We start from the raw sequence: 23,321 nt of genomic DNA, 5'->3' as shown, positions 1-23,321 counted from the left end.
ATGGGGTATCAAAGCTGAAATTTTAGGCCTTTGTTACTGCTTTGTTTTGGTACATCGGAAGGACAGGCTAGGAACGCTCTAGAGCAGAAGCAGAAGAGAGATTATGGTGTTTTCTGGACAAAGCACCTCCATTCTGTTACACAGATTGTAAAGTGAGACTCAGTACAGAGGATTTTTTTTTAAGGTGAAAAAAATAGTTCATATCCCCTCTTGCCACCTATCAAGTGTCACCTTCTAAGGCAACATAATTTTTGTTCTTGAATTTGAGATTTCTGCCTCACTGCCTCCCCTCAGTATAAGGGGATTAGGAGTTCATCTTTCCGAGCCTTACTTTAAAATCTCTTCATTATGTATTTTTAAGGTCATTTAGCAGACAATAAAAACAAGATGACCATACAGTGATGCTCCACACATTTTTGGCCTTTATTTCCCAAAAGCACATTAAATTATAAGAGAAGCTGCCCAGAGATGGAAACTGGAACGAAACCCAGGCACGATGCCTGAGTCCGTGCACATTTCACCTTGATCTCCTGTCTGTGGGTGTGTGTGTTTTTAACTCATTTCCCTGGAGTATTTTTCACATACCCCCAGCATTCTTAGAAGGAATGAACCGGTCATCAATGAATCAATGAACAGAGGGCAAATAGGTTAGGAAGAGAAGACCGGCGTCCAGGGCAGACATTGACTTTTCCAAATCCCCCATCCACACATACACTCAGGGCTGCCTTCTCACTTTCCTGGACCTGGGTACTTTCTGCCACAAAAAAAAAAAAAATAAATAAAAAAAATATATATATATATATATATTAAAAAATCATACTTTATGACTATACTGACATAAAGATGAATATATCAATATTATATATTAAAACCTTTACTGTCATCTAAAAGTACATTTTACTTTTCTGATTTTAAAAGAAGTCAAAACAGAGGCGCCTGGGTGGCTCAGTCAGTTAAGTGTCTGCCTTTGGCTCAGGTCATAATCTCAGGGGCCTAGGATGAGCCCCCACATCAGGCTCCCTGCTCAACAGGGAGTCTGCTTCCCCCCTCCCTCTGCCCCTCCCCCTGTTTGCTCTTTCTCTCTCAAATAAGTAAAATCTTAAAATAAATAAATAAATAAATAAATAAATAAATAAATAAATAAATAAACAAACAAACAAACATTTTATTGGGCCCTGGTCACCACTATGCCTAATGGAGAAGCCAGTGGAGCCCACACTGAACAAGGCACAACACGGGTAACAGCAGCCAAGGTTACTCTGTGCTACCCCTTCTGGCTCTTCAAGCCAGAAGGCACCTAGTCATCAGGTCACATGTAAGCCATGTGCCCTCACAGGGTGCTGGCAGCTCCACTTTTCCACTTGGAGAGGCAGGAGTTCTTGAATTTACCAAAAGGGAAATTAAAAATTTCCAATAGCGGAATGTTCTATATTAACAGCAGAAGCCATGTACCTGTTACTGAAATAGTAGGCTTTTACACAGAGTTTTAAAAAAATGGTAAGAAAGGAAACCCTTTTGTCAATGTGCCGCAAACTTATGATTTTAAAAAAAATTTTTTTAAAAAGATTCTGAACTAAAACTATAAAACCCACAGCTACTACAGTGTCACAAACCCCCTAACCACTCGACATACTATTAATTAATGATGGTAGCAATGACAAACAGTTCTGAAAAAAAATCAGGGCTCTTTTCCCCTATTTGCTTGCTACTGTCCAACTGTTAACATGTAAGCTGTGAGTAACATATCCCTTTTCATGGAAAGAGCAGTAATTATGGTCACAAGACTAGGAATAAATTTTTATTTATCCACTTTCTAAATTATTAACTTACTCACTGAGCCTGTTTCCACATTTGGAAAATGGGAATAATGCTTGTTCCAACTTATCTCAGCTGTTTGTTAGGAGTATCAAATTATAAAACACTGGTGAAAATGCTAGGAAATTTTTCATTTAGCACTATGTGAATATAGGGGTGCCCCGGTGGCTCAGTTGGTTAAGTGTCAGACTCTTGACTTCTGCTCAGGTCTCAGGGTCACGAGATCGAGCCCATGTCAGGCTCCGTGGTAGAGGTGGAACCTGTTTAACCTGTTTAAGTTTCTCTCTCTCTCCCCCTCTTCCTTTGCCTCTCCCACCACCCCTGCTCATATCCTTGCTAAAAACAAAAAACAAAAAACAAAATGTTTCAGTGCTATGTGAATGTAAAGTATTATTACATAGAAAGGAAAATGCTTATAAACCCAAAGCACTGAGACCTTCCCACAGACACAGGCAAGAAGCAATTAAGCTAAACCAACTGTATATATTTTTTAAAGTACAAACTATTAATTTAAGAACCCAGCAGCAAACACTTTAACACTGTAATTTTTCAGTAAAACACTGACCTAAAGATTTCACAGTACTTGCTCAGAGCAAGCCCCTCATAATATTTGTAGAAGGAATGGACAGCATAATGACAAATTACAGTAAAAAAGTCCTTTCTTCATCTCCGTGGGTTGGAATTCTCAGACTCTACTATTATTATCACTCATTAAGTCTAATCTTTACATAGGGGAGGGCATGCTGAATACATATTCTAAAACTATGCCAGGCGGGGGGATGGGGAACAGTCTTCTAAGAACAGCAATGCAGGGGATCCCTGGGTGGCGCATGGGTTTAGCACCTGCGTTTGGCCCAGGGCGTGATCCTGGAGTCCTGGGATTGAGTCCCGCATCTGGCTCCCTGCATGGAGCCTGCTTCTCCCTCTGCCTGTGTCTCTGCCTCTCTCTCTCTCTCTCTCTCTCTCTCTCTCTGTGTGTGTGTGTGTCTATCATGAATAATAAAAAATAATAAAATCTTAAAAAAAAAAAAAGAACAGCAATGCATTTTAAATGCACAAGTTTGGGGATGCCTGGGTGACTCAGTGGTTTAGCAATTGCGTTTGGCTTTTAGGTCATGATCCCAGATCCTGGGATCTCCCTCTGCCTATGTCTCTGCCTCCCTCTCTGTGTCTCTCCTGAATAAGTAAATTAAAAAAAAATAAATGCACAAAATTAGCTATGGTGCTAAGATTCTAAATATTTTTTCGATCTTGAAAATCTTTAACTTGGAGTGCTAAATATCACTATTCTTTTGCGGATGGTGAGCTTTTCCCTTCTCACTCTCTTAAACACTGCTGTGGCCCCCTGAGTGTCATCCCCAGCTGCTGTTCCTCACACCCTGCTGCACTTCCAGGATGATCTCATCCAAACATATGGTTTCAAGCACCCAGCATGAGCTGATGATTCCATCTCCATCCCAGCCCAGGCATCTCTCCACATACATATCCAGCTTCTTGCCTAGTGGTCCCATGAGCACAGAGGCCACACTCTTGCCACACCCTCTTGCTCTCCATCTCATTTCCAGCCAACCCACCAGAAACCCAGTTACCCTAGACCTCTCTCTTTGACTCACCTCCCAAATCCACACTGACCAAGTTCTCAAGATTCTTTTTTTTTTAAGTTTTTATTTATTTATTCAAGAGAGACACACAGAGAGAGAGAGAGAGAGAGAGAGGCAGAGACACAGGCAGAGAGAGAAGCAGGCTCCATGCAGGGAGCCAGATGTGGGACTCGATCCTGGGACTCCAGGGTCACGCACTGGGCCGAAGGCAGGCACTAAACTGCTGAGCTACCTGGGCATCCCCCAAGTTCTCAAGATTCACCCTCCTCTGAACCACCTACAACTCTATTCCCCCTGCTACTGCTTTGGTTCAAGAACCACTTGCCCAACATCAGTGCATAGGTGGCTAATTGATCTCTGGGCCTGTACCCAATTCATCCCCCACACTAAGAGAAAAATGGCCCCAAAACACACATTGTCCTGCTTAAAACATGCTCCTTCAAAACCTGCCCCAAAATCTTCAAGATCAAGTTCAGGCTCCCTAGCTAGCCCAACAGAGTCTTTCATGATTTTTACTCTACTCATTTCCAAAAGCTTAACAAAGGTCCCCCTACAGGACATGCCAGTTTGCACCTCCATACCTTTGCATATACTATTTCCACTTCCTGGACTGCTGTCCCTACCTCCCCCCTTTCCTCTTTCTTTTTTGCCATCATCTGTCTCTTGCCTTCATTTTCTGCTAACGCAAATTCATTTTTCAAAATGCAATTCAGTGTCTGGAAATCCTTTGATTCACCTAGTCTGATTAAGCTGATACTTCTCTAAGCCGCTAATGCCTCTGGGCCCTGTCCCTGCTCACCACAGCTTACTGGGCTGCCCATGCCCGAAGGTCTCCTCTACCGGATGCTAAGCTCCTTCAGGGGAGTGCAGGCTCTCATGTAGGACATGAGTGCACAGCCAATGTACTCCATTAATATCACTTAATAAATAAATGAATGCCTGCAGGAATGAATGAACTGCCTTTAGGGAAAAAAATGAGATCAAACTTCAATTGAAATAAAATCCTCATCCACTTGGGTTCTTGGAGTCCGTGAATTAATGATAAGTTATTTAGCAGCTGGTCTAAAGTTTATCTTAATTTAACAAACCCCTTCCTCTAAGGGTGTGCCAATTAACAGCATATGGCTACAGGAGCAATGTTTAAGATCTATGAGAACAAACTGTTTTTGAGCACCCTAAAGAACTCCAGAAGCACCTATTTACATAGAAATAATTGAAAATCATTCTGATAGCTTCAATAACTTGAGTCCCCTAAGACCTGTACCAGACAACAATTTGTTTGCCTAGTTGGAGTTAAAATATGTACTTGAAAGTAATAAAAGTACATTTATTTTAAAATATTCTATGATTCAGATGGGCCTCCCCTCCCCCACCTTGCAATTAGTAGGAATTAGTGAAGTTTCACCATGCTTCCAGCTATGAATAGCACACCCAGGAAGCCAAGGTTCACCTATAATCTCTTAATTAGACGCATCCCTCACGATGCTGCCCACCATCCTTCAAAGGAATGTTGACAGCCTGTCAGCCACAGAGGACAGCTCCGAGTTCCATACCTAGAATCATATGGATTTCCTATGAAAATTGCTTCAGCAGCAGCAGTTAGTCAATTTAATAACCTTATTAAACACTTTAATGACTTCTTGGGCCTAATGACTATATCTAGTATGAAGGAAGAAGCCAGGCAGAGTAGAATTAAAAATTTAAACTAACTGATCCCTACTGTTCTCCATGTGGGAAAAGGCTTCTGAAGAAAGAAAGACTGCTAGACTCTGAAAAATCTAATTCCTGTGTTCTCTTATAATAATCACTCTTTGATTTCAATATACCCTGTCCCCCATAGCCCCCAACATCCCAGGTTCAACCTTTTGTCCATTTATCTGTCTACCTGGTCTTTTTTCTTTTCCTTAGCCTGGACAGGAGATGAAATTAACAATAAAAATAACCGTACTGCATAGGGTACTGTGAGAAGTGTTTTATATATGTTTCTCTTTCATCTTTACAACAATCCTAACAGGTCAATAATATTAACATCCCATTATACATATAAGGAAAGTAAAGCTTCTAAAGCTTAAGCAACTGGCCCAAAGCCAAATGGCCAATAAGCTGAGCTAGGTTTCAAACTCAAACCTTGCTCCAAAGCCTGTGCTCTCAAACATGTTCTATCTAGCGGTTCTTTTAGCAATGATAAATCTCAGATAACCTCCATTTTCACTGTAATCGTATTATTGTGGAGGAGGGAAAAATTATCATCTTTGTTATCAGCTAAAATATCAGTTCAAAAAACATGCATGTTTCCAAAGCTTTCTATTCCACCTTTATATTTCTAGCCCCAAGCACAGCATTAGCACATAAGTCCTCATGAAATGTTTGAGAATTAACCAACCAATTGATTACAAAGATGATTCAAAAACAAAAGAGGTACAAATGCTATATGCTGAAAATTACACGATGCAGTTGAAAGCAATCAAAACAAAGAGGTTTATACTTCTTTGTATATATCCATGTAAGTATATGTCTATACTGTGTTCAAGAGCTGAAAGACTCAACACAGTAAGGAGATCAATTCTCTGCAAACTGATCTATAGGTTTAATGCAATTCTTGTATAGATCCCAGTAAGATGTTCTGAAGACATAGATGAACTTATTCTAAAATTTTCATGGAAAGGGACAGACCCTAGAATAACCAAAATAATTCTGAAAAAGAACTAAGTGAAAAGAATACCTCTTCCTGACATCAAGGCTTACTAGATAGCTACAGTAATCAAGACCATATGGTACTGGAAGAGGTACACAGATCAATGAAATAGAACAGAAAACCCAGAAATAGACCCATACAAATATGCCTAACTGATTACTGACAAACATATAAAAACAATTCAATGAAAGACAGATAACCTTTCAACAAGTGGTTCTGCACCAATTTAACATCTACAGGCCCAAGATGAACTTCGACCTGACCCTCATACCTTTTACAAAAGTTAACTCAAAATGGATCACAGATTTAAATGTAAACATAAAATGATTAGGAAAAAAATCTTTGGGACCTAGGACTAGACAAAGAGTTCTAAGACTTGATCCAAAAGGATAACCCATGTAAGGAAATGGTGATGTATGGGACCTCACCAAAACTAAAATATTTCCCCTGCAAAAGATCTTGCAAAGAAGTTGAAAAGACAAATGACAGATGGAAGAAAATACTTATGAATCACACATCCTTCAAAGGGCTTGTACCCAGAACCCGTAAAGAATTCCCAAAACTCAACATCTGAAGAAAGGATTCCATTAGAAAATAGGCAAAACACCCAAAGAGCTATTTCACCAAGGAGGACACACAGAGGGCAAGCAAGCACGGGAAAAGGGGTGCTAGGTCATTAGCTATCAGGGAAATGTGGGTGGCCACACAGTGCAGTATCATTGCACCACCACCTGTTCCTGGTGGTGGTATTGCTACAGTTTATGTTAGCCATTTTGATAGGTGTGTCTTTTTTAAATTTTCACCGTAGCGCTGCTTTATATTTATAGCGCAGTAAACATAACTATGTGCTAACTGTAAGAGTATTTACTCAGATTACAAAAAGATGAGTAGGGGGGACAAATGCTAATAAATCAAGACCTCTAGGTATTACTAAGTATTCATTGTTCAGAGGTTTAATGAAAATTTCCTTTCACAAAAACGAAAAACTCATTTCATTTTGTGTTTGCTTTCTCAGGAAATTTCTTTTTCCCCTATTCTAAAGTATGTTTCACATGGTTATGCATTTAAACTGAGGACTCATTCATTCATTCAATTAAAGAGCACTGACTCTGTGCTAGGCACTGTTCTAAATTGCAGAATTTAACCAATATCTTATTCACCAGGGTTCTGTTCAGGACTCCCACATAACAAGTCTTAAAACTAAAATTTAGCCCATTTTACACACTGCATTCTTTACAAATAACAAGCTTGAAAGGCAGAAGGAATGTATCAAGTAAGCTTCGTATTTCCTAATAATAGTTATGACAAATCACCTAAAAGATACAGTACAAGGGATGCTACTTGCCACTTTATAACTTGGGGTGTTTAAATGCCATGCTCTGGCAGTTTTGAATGATGATTTTTTAAGGAAGCTTTTATTACTTCAGGAGAAATAACTTGGATGAGATTCACTTAGACCTGCCTTCTATAGGACATACAACGGAGACCCAAGCCAAAGGCAGACGCTCTACCACTAAGCCACCCAGGTACCCCAATGAATAAAATCTTTAAAAGAAATAAAATTACACTGAATTATATATGCTCACATATAGAGGTTTCTAAAAGATTGTGCAGTAAATAAAGCAAGGTATAAAACAATATTTATATTATACTCCCATTTGTGTTAAAAAGTATAAATGATATATAACATGTGCCAATGACATTTAATATATGTAATAATGTATATATAATATAAAAATATATATTACATAATATATAACAAAAAATACATAAAAGTCCTTGTTTAGTTGGACAAAAAACTGGGAGTCTAGTAAGGAGGGGGCTTCATTTTCATGGTGTACTCATCTGCTTTTGAAGTTTTATATATACCCTTCTTTAATTACATACATGATTTATCCTTACAGTCATGAAGGATTCCTGATGTTGCAAGCTTCTTTACACAAGCAGTGTCCCAAATTAAGGAGTTATCTTTATATCTCATAACACATTAAGAAAAGTGCAGTGGAAAAAACTCATCTTTTGCAATAAGAAGTAATTGCCAACCTGTGTTAAACCATACCACAAGGACACAATAGGCAAAACTCAGTTTGTGAAAACCTCTATAAACAAAAGATGCAGTTTCTTCAACAAATAAGTTGCAAAAGGGAAAAAAATGCAGAATGACAGACTTTAGTAAATACATGAACCAAATGCCATGTGTGGTCCCTATTTGGATCATGATTAGAACAACCAGTATATATTTTCCACCCCACCAACAGAATCAGAAAAACTTGAACACTGACTGAATATTTGATGGTATGAAAGAATTAATGTTAATTATTTAAGGTGTGATAGTATGGTTGGCTCCTAAGAAGGGTCATTTGTTAGACATGTATATGGAAATATTTACAGATGAAAATACACAATGTCTAGAATTTGTTTCAAAATAATTCACTGTCTGATAGGAGGAAACAGGGGTGGGGGCATAGTTTGGTCATTAATTAATAATGTGTTAATTGTTGAATGCTTAGGTACATAAGGGTTCATTATATTATTCTTTCTGCTTTGTGTATGTTTAAAATTTCATAATGAAAAGTTAAAACCAGAGAAAGTAAAAGGAAAGAAGAGCGGGAAGAGGGGCGAGGGGGTCATCCCAAGCAAAGTGCTTGATGAAAAGGAATAAATGTGGCACTCGAAGGTGAAAGCAAGTCAGAAATCGATCTGAAATGTTAACCATTGTTCAACATTTATCGATGACATTATCATAATGATAGTCTAACACTTATCCATCTTTAAAAATAGGATTTTTTCATTACTGTAAGGATAAAACATGTATGTAATTAAAGAAGGATATATATATATAAAACTTCAAAAGCAGATGAGTACACCATGAAAATGAAGCCCCCCTCCTTACTAGACTCCCAGTTTTTTGTCCAACTAAACAAGGACTTTTATGTATTTTTTGTTATATATTATGTAATATATATTTTTATATTATATATACATTATTACATATATTAAATGTCATTGGCACATGTTATATATCATATTTATACTTTTTAACACAAATGGGAGTATAATATAAATATTGTTTTATACCTTGCTTTATTTACTGCACAATCTTTTAGAAACCTCTATATGTGAGCATATATAATTCAGTGTAATTTTATTTCTTTTAAAGATTTTATTCATTGGGGAACATGGGTGGCTTAGTGGTAGAGCGTCTGCCTTTGGCTTGGGTCTCCACAGGGAGCCTGATGCAGGACTCGATCCCCGGACCCCGGGGTCACAACCTGAGCCGAAGGCAGACACTCCACCACTGAGCCACCCAGGTGCCCCTCAGTGTAATTTGTTTTAAAAGTGTTAATTTTAGAACAGTTTTAGGTATAAAGAAATATCTCCATATATCCTACATCTAGTTTCCCCTATTATAATATCACATCACAACAGCAAGGAAGGAAGGAGGAAGAAATGACCAAAAAATTCATTTGGGGGAGTAGGAGAGATTTCTGTCTTGTCACTTCCCTTCAAGGTCCCCAGGATCACAGGACCTAGGGGGAAGGCTTGCTTATGGGATATTCTTTAATGATAGTCATTGGTTCCAGCCCAGTCAGTTTCCAGCTTCCCAGTAACAAAAGCATGCTTTCCTAGAGGAAGCCCAAAAGGGTACCATCAGTCAGTGTAAACATATCCCAAATACGTAAATGTTACGTTTTAAGGCAACACAAACAAAATAGCAGCACATCCCTCATATCCCTCCCTGCATGGCCCTGTCTCCTCCCTCGTTGGCAGGGTCCTCGTGGCACCTGGAATTCTCCTGGGTCCACCTGGGTCTGCTCCATTCAGGATATCTGCTGCCATAAAGCTGCAGGATTTATTGCCACTAAGGTGCCAATGATCGATAGTTGCTGTCCAGTATGAAGTATGTACATTTTGAAGAAAAACCCTTGCCCTAAAGATATAAATTTCTCAAGGGAGAATCTGGCCATGGTGATCCAGGGCAGCAGGGGATATATACATCCACCCCGACACCCACACACACAGAAGGGGTTTCAGCCCACCCTTCTGGTCATATCACATAGGCAGAACCATCCCATTCACACCAGGGGCAGAGGGACAAACCCAGTGCCTTGGAGGGACCAGAATGTGGGACCTGATAAAACATCATCCAGCAGGAAGGAACTGTTTATCGACATATCACACAAGAGGAGCTCAACATGGCAGGAAGCGAGGGTCTTTAATAATGCAGAAAAACTCAACTGCTTGCTCTGGACACTGGAATATAAAAAGAATGAAAATGCCTGATTCCATGGAAAGACAGTCTGAAACATGTTTTCTGACACAGTCACCTGCCTTTTCATTAGGATTCTGGGTTCTATCTCATTAAACAGAAGAGTTGATTCAGTTGGGCCCATCTAATTATTCTTATTAAAATATGTAACCATAATATTTTAATTGTAAATTAAAGTTGCACGCATGAATGAATCTGAATTCATTTTAATTTTACAATGGCCCAATGCCAAGGCCTTTTTATGGGAAAGATCCATCAGCTTGGATACTGCTCTCCTGGGAATCCAAACCAATGTGCAAATGGAACATGTTTAACTAACAAGGGAGACTCTCGCTCCCTGTTCTCCTCTCTCTATAGATTTATTACAATAATAAAGCTATTTTAACGAGAGAGACTACATTTGGTTATCCACCCCCCACCATCTATAAAAAAATTTACCAAACTTCTAGGCTAGAGCTACCAGTTAGGTAGAACCAACATATCACTCATGGCTGTCTCAGTTTTAAACAAGGATGGTAAATAGGTCTCAATCCATGTGCCAATGTCAAGATTAATTAGTAAAGTCTGCTATGGGCACCGAGTGGAAAGTGCTTTACACACATTGCCTCCTGAGTCTAGATACTAGAACAATCAGTGATATTGCATTCAGCCTTTACATATGCAGTCAGGTGGGACCTGAATTATTTCCACTAAACAACAACCAGGCACCAGGAGATTTAAAGGCTCAACCAAAATCTCCTCCACTTCTAACTACATTGACTACAGGGTAGGTGGTGAGATGAAAATACATTTTGTAATTGAGGCTTTAGAAAAGCCTCTTCTTGACTTCTAAGTGGAAGCCTGAGGATAAGGAGGAGTTAGCCAGTCAACATGGAGTGAAGTCTAGAGGAAGAGAGATTATTCCAAGCATTGGGGAAAACATCTGTGAAAGCTCAGGGGCCCAGAGTGCACAGAACATTCAACTCTGCAAAATAAGCTCCAAAATAAGAAGTGAGAAGTGCATCCGGGTAGAGAGAGAGGCAGAAAATGGGCCCGGGGAAAGAAGCAGGGACCGATCATACAGGGCTTTAGAAACCACATTTAGGAGTATTGACTTTGCTCTAAGAGCAATGCGTTAGAAACCAGGAGATCATTCCAGCCATGGGTAGACAATGGACTGATATGCGATGAAAAGCACTAAATTACAATACATCCAGAACCTAGCCTGACTATGCTTAGGTCCTTGCTGACAGAGACTAAACTTCCAAATATTAAACCTCTTTCTTCTTACTGTATTTTTTTCCTCTTCAGTTGAAGGACTTTCTAGTTTAAAATTTCTTAATGTTATATTATTATATAATTATTTATACTACAAGACTTTGGGGGGTGCTTGGTGGCTCAGTCAGTTAAGCATCTGACTCTTGATTTCGGCTCAGGTCATGATCTCAGGGTCATGAAATCGAACCCCAGGTCAGGTTCCACACTAAGCACAGTCTGCTTAACATTCTCTCTCCCTTTTCCTCTGCCCCTCCCCACTCCTCAAATCAATAAATAAAATCTTTAAAGGACTTTTGCAAGATCAATAAAATACTTTATGTAGTTGGTTAAAATCTGTGTGGCTTTTATCAATCAAAGTGAGTTTATAATAAAAATCAAGTGATTAAATAATTAAGCAAAAAATTTAGAAAGTTAAAAATTTTTTTAATTTAAAATAAATCTTCTTCTAATTAAAAAGAAAGTCTTTGTTGCTTTCATTGTCAGTTTTTTCCCCCTTAGAGAACTTTTAAAATGTGCCTTTGTGGGATTCCTGGGGGCTCAGTGATTGAACATCTGCCTTTGGCTCAGGTCGTGATCCCGGAATCCCAGGATCGAGTCCCTGCATCAGGCTTCTTGCACGGAGCCTGCTTCTCCCTCTGCCTATGTCTCTGCCTCTCTCTCTCTCTCTCTCTCTCTCTCTCTCTGCCTCTTGTAAATAAATAAATAAAATCTTTTTAAAAAATAAATAAAACGTGACTTTAGAGATGTGCCAGCGAGCGCACACTCCCACTCCCTTGGCACTGCCTGCCCAGCGGTCAGACTAATGCCTATGTATAGTGAAGAATTCATCTCACCCAGGGGGGGTCTGGTATCTGCCCTCAGCTACTAGGAGGTGATCTCTAGGCCCCTAGAATGTCCTGCATAACAAGAGTACCTGCTAGCCCGGGCTCTGGCCACTAGACAGTCCAACAATGTGAATATGATGGGGGTTTAGGACCACATTGTACCAACTGCAACCTTTGGAGGAACCAGAGACTAATAATATTAGCATGACCCCAGGAGGTATTAGCATGACCCGAGGAGGACTGAGGACTAAAAAGTCAGCCACAGTGTATGACCGAGCCCCAGTAAAAACTGGCCACCAAAGGCCCTGCTGAGCTCCCCTGTGCATATCGTCACACATCAATAGGGGCAGCATAATTCCAGCAACTCCATAAGGAGAAGACAAGTGAGAGCTCCACATTTAGACCTCTCCCCAACTCTGTCCTCTGCATCCCTTCCTTTTTGTTTTGTTTTTTTTTTTTAAGATTTTATTTACTTATTCATGAGAGACACAGAGAGAGAGAGGCAGAGACTTAGGCAGAGGGAGAAGCAGGCTCCCCACAGGGACCTGATGCGGGACTCAATCCCAGGACCCTGGGATCACGCCTTGAGCCGAAGGCAGGCACTCAATCACTGAGCCACCCAGGTGCCTCTGCATCCCTTCTTTTGATTATTTCTAATTTGTGTCTTCCCTGCAATAACCACAACTATGAGTATAACAGCTGTCTCAGGGAGTTCTGTGAATCTTTCTTGTGAATTATCAAAACTGAGGATGGTTTGGGGAAACCCTGATATTGTAATTGGTGTGTGAAGTGAGAGAAGTCAGGTGGGGACTTGCAGTTTGGACAACTACACAGAGAAGGTATTTCCTGAAACAAACAGCCTGATCCCAGTATTATTTAATAGAGAGACAGGAGAAGAGTCTTGGTCCTGTATGGGGTTTCCTCTGTAGAGAAAATAGAGGGACTGACTAGAAAGGGACACACAGTACCTTCTGGGATGCTGGAAACATCCACACCTCGACCTGAGTGTGGTTACGCAGGTGTACACATAAGAGATAATCTGCTGAGCTGTACATATAAGATTAGGGCATTTGATGCGTTTTACGGTATACATGCTATACTCAGAAAGTTAAAAAACAAACCAAAACAGTCTTTGAAAATGGGGGAGCCAAAAAATAGATAAGAAGAAGAAAAATTAAAAAAGAAAATGGGGGAGCCCAATCTGGAATTAAAGGGTCGAAATGGGCTAGATTAATGAGGACAGTCTGAACCCAAAGACAGGGCTGAAAGAAAGGATGTGAGATCTAGCAAAGAAGCTTCGAGAAGGATTATCTGAAATGCATTTTTTGGATTGTATAGTGCTTTAAACTTGGACAAGACAAAGGGCCACTTGGCCGTGTTTGTGTGTGTGTTTGTGTATTCCCTAAAAAGCCCTTCTGCCACTATTCAGTTTCATTAGTGACAATGTATGTGGTACAATGGTAGGCAGTGTAGGACAAATGGGTACTTTCAAGGGGCGCCAGGGTGGCTCAGTTGGTCAAGCGTCTGACTCTTGATTTCTGTTCAGGTGATGATCTCCGGGTTGTGAGATCGAGCCCCTCACGGAACTGTGTGCTAGTCATGGAACCTGCTTAAGATTCTCCGTCTCTCTCTCCCTCTGCCCCTCCCTCCGCCTCTCTCTGTCCCTCTAAAACAAAAAAACAAAAAAACAACTTTCAAGAGAGGGCCACTCAGCAAAAGGTTGGTATGGTGGCTGTCCTACCCGCCTTCTAGTCAGACGAAGCTCTGGAAGCTGGGATTAGAGGCCTGGGAGATCAATCAGGCTTGGTTCGGGAAGGCACAGTGTTCTCTGAATTGTGTGAAACCAAGCCAAGAGATCTACTAGGCAATAAGTGAGGCAAAACTGAAACTAATGGCAGACAGCTCCTCTGGGTTGTTACTCAAGGTGGGGAGATTCACGTATGAGGCAACCAAGTAGAAATCCAAGAAAGCCAGAGGAAGGCTGTTCAAAGCAAAGGGTGGGAGTCAGAGCCTGGGAGAAATCTGAGTCATGGAACAAGATACTTTTATAAGCAGTGGGTGGGAGTGAGCTAAGAGCCAGCTCAGTCCCTGGAACCAAGGAATGAGAGCCAAGAATGTGCCAATGCTGGGGAGTGGGGGGAGTGGGAGCAGGAGGGCAGGTGTTTTATTCTTTCGTTAGCCCTCCTCTGGGATGCCCTGAAGTATCTTGACTCTCCACCACAGACTGATGGTTGATGAATGAAGAACTAACCTTCAGTGAATCAAAATGCATGGATTATTTATTTTCAAATTTGTGATGACATACCTCTTTCTGTTGTTCTGGAAACATCTTCAACACAGGACACAATCAATCTGAAAAATAAGATACCAATACTCAGTGATTTGGAAGTTCCATACTGGAGCAGACATGCCTCTCATGGCCTCCCACCCAAATGCTCTAAGGAACCATCTCTCTGCATATCCACAGTCTCTGAACAATGAACCTCTGCTCTGTCTGACCTCCTGTCCACTGCTGCCCAGACCAAGGTGAACAGCAGTCTGCACTAGGGATTGGGAGTTTGCAACATGGCAAGTCCAGGGCAGTTAGATGATGACAAGCACTCACACTGGAAGGCCACGCAGAGTCTGGTTGGATTTGGAGCCCTGGTGAGTCAGAGGCTGGAGGTGGGGAAGCAGAGTGGCCATGAGGGGCCGGCAGGGGACACTGATTGGCAGTGAGATGGAGAGAATGGAGATACCCAGAGAGATCCACCACTGAGAACAGTTCTGATCCCTTTCCCAGCAACTAGACCTTCAAGAAATAAGTCATTCCTGTGATAGCTAAACCACTCCAGAGTTCAGACAAGAAATGATGCAGCGCCAAGAAGGATGAAGGTCAGCACCTTGATTCCAGTCAGTACAACCAAACTGAAGGTTGATTCCAGGCCCTGAATGTCCCTGGGGTTGTCTACTGCATGTTAAACCCCTTACATAAGCCCACTGGAATTGATGCCTGGTCCCTGTTAAAGAAAATTAAAATCCCCTGACTATATCCATGCATATGTATTCTTACAACTGAAAGGTGGCTATGACTGCATGGTCACTATTTGTCTTTATTTTGGGACACTTTTTACCAACCATAAATATTTCCCGAGTCTCTACTAACATCCTTGGCACTGTAGGGAATATGAAGAAGTAAGAACACTAGCCTCAGCCTCCAGACCTGCATGATGCTGCTGATCATGGCAGGCAGGGGGGAAGGACCTCCTGCAGGAAGAGTGGACTGTAGGGAGAGGCTGGCGGATTTCCAAGGGGAGACAGCTCCTGTCACCTGGAGGGCACAGGAGAACCCACAGAGAATGCAGGAATATCAGCATTCATAGAAGGAAGAGGGATTTCCAAGGAAACAGAGGTGGCAACGGTGTCCACAAGGATGGAGAAAAGCATGATGGATAGACAAGAGATGGTGGACAGGCCAGTTCAATTGAGGGAAAGGGACAGTGGAGGGTGGGTTTTGTTGAATTGTTGCTGCCAAAAAGATATGTCCACATCCTAACCTCTAGAACCTATTTGATAAAAGGGTCTTTGCAGACATAAGTAAGACTCTCACATTTCATCATCCTGAAATACCAGTGTGGGCCCTGAATGCACTGGCAAATGTCCTTATGAGAGACAGAAGAGGAGAAAAATCTACACACAGGGGAGAAGGCCACGTGAAGATGGAAGCAGAGATTGTTGAGTTGCAGACACAAGCCAAGGACACCTGGTCACCAGAGGCAAGGAAAAATCCCCTAGATTTTTCCTCTAGCCTCCAGAGGGAACACCGTCCTGCCAACACCTTGATTTCAGGCATCTGGCCTCCAGGACGATTAAAGAATAAATTTGTCTTGTTTTAAGCCACCAAGTTGGTGGTAACTTCTTTTGGAAGCCACTGGAAACTAATACAGAAAGGGTCTGCAGGGATCAGATAGGAGAGCAAGGCCAGGGTCACAGCTGTGGAAGCGATGAGAATTCGTTCATTTGTGCAGCACGCAACGAATACGGCGCTCCTAGTACGTGCCACGTGCTGGGCTGGGAATGGGCATGCAGTGGAGTATGGCCTACACCCGGAGCTCCTAAAGAGGACCTCGGAACTATAATGCAGAAGCAACAGGAAAGGAAAGGACAGCTGTTGCACGAATGGAGAGACAATATGGGGGTGGGGGGACTGGGAAGGCTTTACTGAGAATGTGGCACTTGAGCTGAAGCCCAAAGGTTGGGGTGACTTAACCAGGAATGTAAAGAGAAAAATATATTCTAAGCAGAGGGACTGGCATGTGCAAAGGGGCAGAGGCTGGAGGGAGGAGTAGCTTGAGAGACGGGCTCTTGAAGGGATTCCTGTATTGGATAAACCTTAGACCGAGGGCTGCATCCGTCTCAGGACTGGTCATGATTCCCTACCCACGCTACCCTGCTCCACACAGCTGAGCCGCTGCCTTCACCCCTTCCAAGTCCCCCTGCAAACCCCCACTCCTCCCCAAGATTCTGCTCAGAAATCGCTCCCCCTCTCCTGCCCCAGCTCTCGGCCCCTCACACGGTTTCTGCCATCCTCAACTTCACTCACACCATAATACTTGTATATTCGGTCTCCCCAACCGTTTCAATTTCTCCAACACAGCATATCTGTGTTTTCCTGAATAATTAAACTTCGCAACCATCCTGGAAGGGAGATGTGAGCATCCTCACTTTATGGGTAAGAAAACAGACGGGTCAGGCGGCCCAAGCTAGTGAGACAACTCCAGTCCACTTTCAACCCTGCAAGTCAGTCTCCTTCCCCATGCTGTTCTTTCCATTGCCTGAGGCTACATCCATGACTGTCATATGAGCCAATGGGTCCAAGTCTGGATCTTAAGCCTCCTTAAAGGGTTGGAGCTTTTCCCACCCAGGCGGAAAGACTCAGCAATCTCAGTAGGGTGCTGGCCACCCCAAGATGTTACAAACCAAGTAGCACAGAAGTAGGAAACAGAACATTTAAACCAGTTCCAAAACATCACTGAGAACCACACAGTCAACCTTTAACTTTTTTTTCAAATATTCTATTTATTCATTAGAGACACAGAGACACAGAAAGAGAAAGAAAGAGAGAGAGAGAGGCAGACACACAGGCAGAGGGAGAAGCCCACTTCCCACCAGGAGCCGATGCAGGACTCGATCCTGGACCCCAGGATCACATCCCGAGCTGAAGACAGACGCTCAACCGCTTGAGCCACCCAGGCGTCCCAACCTTTAACATTTTAATCCACAGGGAGAAAGGCTGTTTACTCTACAGACTTCCACAATGTTTGAATTTTTCTAGTTAACACAAATTCATTTTATACTTTTTGAAGTAACAACTGTTTAAAGTAAATTAAACACCAGAACTCTATCAGGAACAGGGACTCTAACATAAATTATGGAAGCTTTTTATTTCACATAAAATAAACAGCAGATTCAAATTACAAAGAGATGCTACCTTTATAACAGAAAATGTTATCTGGTACTAGACCTTGCCATGGCATTTCCTAATAGAGGGAAGGAAATTAAATGATTGTACATTAGTATGGTTTCAGATAATAGGTCAGTTGTCTATAATTAAGCAAACCAAAGATGCTAATCAGAAACCGTCCTCTGAAAAACCAATGCCCTCCTGGTGGGTTGTAGTATTAGATTTGTTTAGATTTCCAAATTCCCCAAAATAGCCCATGTGTCTGTCATTATGCTGTTCATAGAGAACTCTTGCCTGCCCAGAATATTTTCATTCCAACAATTATGGAATTCTACTTCCAGGTGACCATCAACAAGGCTGTCTTTGGAGCACATCGTCTCCCCACCACCAATGGGGAACCACAACACACCTGGATACTCACTTACTGAGACCCATTATCCTTCCTACTTACCTTCCTAGAAAGGATTATTATTAAACCTCGGGGTGCCTGGGTGGCTCAGTTGGTTGTGCAACCAACTTGACTTTAGCTCAGGTCATGATCTCAGGATCGTGGCATTGAGCCCTGTATCAGACATCACGCTGAACACAGAGTCTGTTTATCCCTCTCCCTCTGCTCCTCCACCCTGAATTCATGCTCAATTGCCCCCCCTCCCCCTCTAATAAAGAAGTAAAATCTTAAAAAAAAAAAAAAAGAATTATTAAATGTCACCACCATTCCAAACAACAGGGATGACTTCTCAAACCTGTTGTTCAGGTTAGAATTGAGTACAGGGAGATGGCAGATACATGGGTTGTCCCCCTACTGGGAAACATGGAGGCCATGGAGAGTCATCTGAGAGACTCATCATGTATCTTCACAACTCTATCACTGCCTTGAGAGTATGGTTTGCCAAGCTGGAAACTTCAGGAGAAAACTGCCTTCGTTTTCCATCTTGGAATATTTCTTCTATAAAATACAATATGTCTGTGAAACAAAGAGTTCTGTAGAGCAGGGCTTGGCATTTTTTTTCTGTAAAGGGCCTAGATAGTATATATTTGAGGGTTTGCAGGTCAAATAGTCTCTGTTGCAAACTCTTCAATTCTACAATTTGCAGTGAGAAAGCACACAGATGCTAAGTAACTGAATGCACATGGCTATGTTCCAGCAAAACTTTATCTACAGAAACAGTTGGCAATAGTTTGCAGAGCCTTCCTATGGAGCAATCACGTGGTGTGTTTTCAATTCTATACCTTAATAAAGCTCTCTCTTAGATCAATAGGAAAAAAAAATGTCACAATGTTAAACTTGGTCTATATGCCTATAAGGCAATCTCCTCTCTGATAAGCATACTCCTGACTGAGAGTCTGTGGACTATATACGTGAATGAGAGGGGGATTACGCACTTTTACAAAGGTGAAATAAGGAATGAAAGTATGGCTTACATCATTCTCTAAAATGAAAATGGGGGTGGGGTGAGCTTTCAGGAGCGTAGTTTTGGGTTTCCTTTACCATCCTGTATCTAAGGCTGATGAACCCAACAAACTTGTTAATCATGAACTAGACTGGAATTTTCAAAGCCATAAGGATATCCTAAACAGAACAAAACTGGTTTTATTGAGGATCTACAGTTATTGACTCACTGTAACAATATACAATTTCATAGACCAAATGGATATATTTTTCCGGATTTCCCACACCAAAACCTAGAGAAATCTCATGTGTTCCTAGAGGAACGTGCAGGAAGATTTTTAACTAACCTCACAGTGGGCAGAGCTTTTATATGGGGGCAGGAGTGTATTTTTATTAGGAAACAACTGCTACAGCTTTCTTGCCTTATTTATTTATTTATTTATTTATTTATTTATTTATTTATTTATTATATTAGGAGTAGTCAACCCTCAAACAAAATACACTTAACCTCTTCTCCCTTCTGGAGATGTGGCCAGCTTCCAGGAGCTGGAGCTGGAGGCAGGCCTGCAAGCTGTGTGTGGAGGAAGCAATAAGTATAAAAAAGATACCACCGTTCCATTATGTATTGCCACGTCTCACCATCTCACCTGGACACGGCTTCTTCTGATGCATTTTCACCCTAGTCTTAGAGTCTTCAAAACAACACCAACACACTACCACTTTAATGTTGAAGAGAGTCCGCTCTGGGACAGCAGTGCTTAAGGAAAAAGGCATCTGTCCCCATTTCCTTTCCTGTTACAATTCTGCCTCCCGACAGAGCTTTTTGTAAAAAAAGTCAGACAAAAGCCTTGGTACTGAAGGGAGGTAAGGTAGGAACCCTGCTGAGCACTGGGGGGCCCACGTGAGGAGTTGGCTCAATAGCCTGGGCCAGTTTCAGAAGAGGGGGAAGGATGGCTGCTTTCAGGACACCCAGGAACTATGCTGTTTTGGGCTTCTAAAAAGCTTATTGCCCACCCTTCCAGAGGAGAACCTCGGTCCACCTATGCACAGCCTGGTACCTATGGCCCCTGCAGTGTGCGCAGAGGAGGGAATGGTGTTCTGTCTACACCTGGCTGGTCAGCTACCTGCCTTGCAGGGGAAAGGTTCACCATGCCAGGAGATTTATGCTGTGATCACTGTGCTGCCCTGGTAAATGCCCTAGGGTGCTGAAGGCCCCAAGGAGTTCTCTAGGACCCCCTAGCATTACAGTTAGGAAATACCCCTCCACCCTCATGAACACGTAAGAATAGAAAAAATTGGGGCAGCCCAGGTGGCACAGTGGTTTAGCGCTGCCTTCAGCCCAGGATGTTGATCCTGGGGACCCGGGATCGAGTCCCATGTCGGGCTCCCTGCATGGAGCCTGCTTCTCCCTCTGCCTCTCTCTCTCTCTCTCTCTCAATCTCTCTCTGTGTGTCTCTCATAAATGAATAAATAAAATCTTTAAATTTTTTTTATTTTTTTACTTATTTTTTAAAAGAAAAAATTTTGAGAAAACAGTGATAGATATGACCATATAAAAATTTCAACCTGCTGTATACTCACAAGGAATATAAAGACAAATGTTATAGAATAATATTTATAATACATATGCCAAAGGATTAATATTTCCTAATATATGAAAAGCTCTTATAAATCCATACCAAAGAATATTTCTGTAGAAAAATAAGCAAACATTATCAATAATTCACAAAACAAAAACAACAAAGGTCACCTCAACAAAAAACAAACAACATGATTAAAAACTGGGCAAAGGACTTGACTAGACATTTCCCCAAAGATGATATACAAAATAGCCAAAAAGCATATGAAAAGATAGTATCACCAATCATTAGGGAAATGCAAATCAAAACCACAATGAGATATCACCTCACATCCATTAAGAAGACTACTATAAAAAAAAAAACAACAGAAAACAAGTATTGGCAAGAATATAGAGAAATTGGAACCTTTGTGCCGATGGGAATGTAAAATGGTGTTGCTTCTGTTAAAAAAAAACAGTACGGAAGTTACTTAAAAAATTAAAAATAGGAGCATCTGGGACATCTGGGTGGCTCAGTGGTTGAGCATCTGCCTTTGGCTCAGGGTATGATCCTGGAGTCTCAGGATCGAGTCCCACATCGGGCTCGGGATCCGTCCCACATCGGGCCTGCTTCTCCTTCTGCCTATGTCTCTGCCTCTCTCTGTGTGTCGTCTCTCATGAATAAATAAATAAAATATTTTTTAAAAAAAATAGGGGCATCTGACTGGCTCAGTTGGAAGAACACGAGACTCTTGATCTCAGACTCATGAGTTTGAACCCCATAATGGGGGCAGTGATTACTTAAATAAATAAATAAATAAACAAACCAACAAACTTTTAAAAACTAAAACTAGTACTATTATATAGCCCAGCAATTCTACTTCCAAGTATATCTCCAAAAGAACTGAAAGCAGGATCTCAAAGAGATATTTGTGCACCTGTGTTCATAGAGGCATTATTCCTAAAGCCAAGAAGGGTAACCAACTCAAGTGTCCATGGACAAATGCATCAGCAAGATGTGGTATGGTACGTATACACAATTGAATACTACTCAGGTTTTAAAGGGAAGGAAATTTCTGACACATTCTACAACATGGATGAACCCTGAGGACATTAATCTAAATGAAATGATCAGTCACGTACACAAAAACCAGGTACTTTATGATTCTACTTACTTGAGGTTTCTAAACCAACCAAATTCATAGATACAGAAAGTAGAAGGGTGGTTGCCAGCGGCTGAGGGGAAGGGGAAATGGAGAACTCTTGTTTAATGGGTACAGAGTTTCAGTTTGGCCAGAGAAACGGATGAAGGAAGCGGATCTGGAAATGTTACACACCAATGTGAATATACCTACAACTGAACTGTACACTTAACATGGGCAGGATGGTAAATTTTGTATGTTCTTACCACAATTAAAAGTTTTGGGGAAAAGGTCAATGATCTATTTAAAATGTTTAACCTTGCTATAAACCAAAATGCAAATAAAAAGTAAAATACCATATTTGTGCCTATTAAATTAGAATTTTTAAATGATAATATCCCCATTGGCAAAGATCCTGCAAAATGGACCAATCGCTGCTGGTAGGAACATGAGCTATTTCAATATTCCTTAAAGATGATGTGGCCATATGTTTCAAAAGAATTTTTAAATTGCTCACGTTCTTTGACTAAATTATTCCACATCTGGGAACTCAACCTCAAAAACCAATCAGGTATGTGCAAAAAAAAATTCTGTATGAAAGAATGTTTGCAACGCAATGTTTTTTAAAAATATATCAAAAAATGGAAACCTAAATGTCCATCAGTAGATTAGGAAAAAATGAATTATGGTAGAGCTGCCTAACAGACCAGCTTGTACCACTACAAATTATGTTAGAGAAGAATATTAAATGATAGGGACTGTTCAAGAAGTATTGTCAAATGATTTTTTTAAGTATGTTTCTATTTTTTTTTTTAAGATTTTACTTATTTATTCATGAGAAACACACAAAGAGAGAGAGGGAGGGAGAGAGAGAGAGAGAGAAGGCGGAGATGCAGGCAGAGGGAGAAGCAGGCTCCATGCAGGGAGCCTGACGTGGGACTCGATCCCAGGGCCCCAGGATCAAGCCCTGGGCTGAAGGCAGCGCTAAATCACTGAGCCACCCGGGCTGTCCCAATGTTTCTATTTCTTTACTTATTTATTTGAGAACCGGAGCTTACACATGAGAAGTTAACAGTTGTCATTTCTGAACGGTAGGATTCTAATCCATTTTTTTCTGTTATTTTTCCAAAAGTTTACAATGCCTTACTTTTAAGTCTGAAAAAATACTTTTTTAAAGTACTTTTGAAATAACACAAAAAATAATACACTTTTTAAAAGTAAAACTTTATGTGCTCAGTTACTTTTATATTCCTCTTTCCAAGGAAACAACTACATTAATTTCACTGGGTTTTACTTCCTTCTATGATGTTCATCAATTTTTCTATA

At 41.1% G+C, this 23,321-nt stretch overlaps 1 protein-coding gene across 4 annotated transcripts in view; it reads right to left on the bottom strand.

Moving 5' to 3' along the window:
- Positions 1–23,321, bottom strand: part of SNX10 (sorting nexin 10) — a 73,722-nt gene that overhangs the window by 15,719 nt on the left and 34,682 nt on the right. For all 4 annotated transcript variants that reach the window (XM_055314834.1, XM_055314835.1, XM_055314837.1 and 1 more), the window contains one exon: positions 14,768–14,814. In XM_055314834.1, the coding sequence (XP_055170809.1) occupies positions 14,768–14,791 (24 nt within the window). In that variant the 5' untranslated portion in view covers positions 14,792–14,814. The remainder of the gene's footprint in view (positions 1–14,767; positions 14,815–23,321) is intronic.

The sequence above is a fragment of the Nyctereutes procyonoides genome, unplaced genomic scaffold (assembly GCF_905146905.1).
Source record: "Nyctereutes procyonoides isolate TBG_1078 unplaced genomic scaffold, NYPRO_anot_genome, whole genome shotgun sequence".
Lineage (NCBI taxonomy): Eukaryota > Metazoa > Chordata > Mammalia > Carnivora > Canidae > Nyctereutes > Nyctereutes procyonoides.
This window is presented reverse-complemented; position numbering and strand designations above follow the sequence as displayed.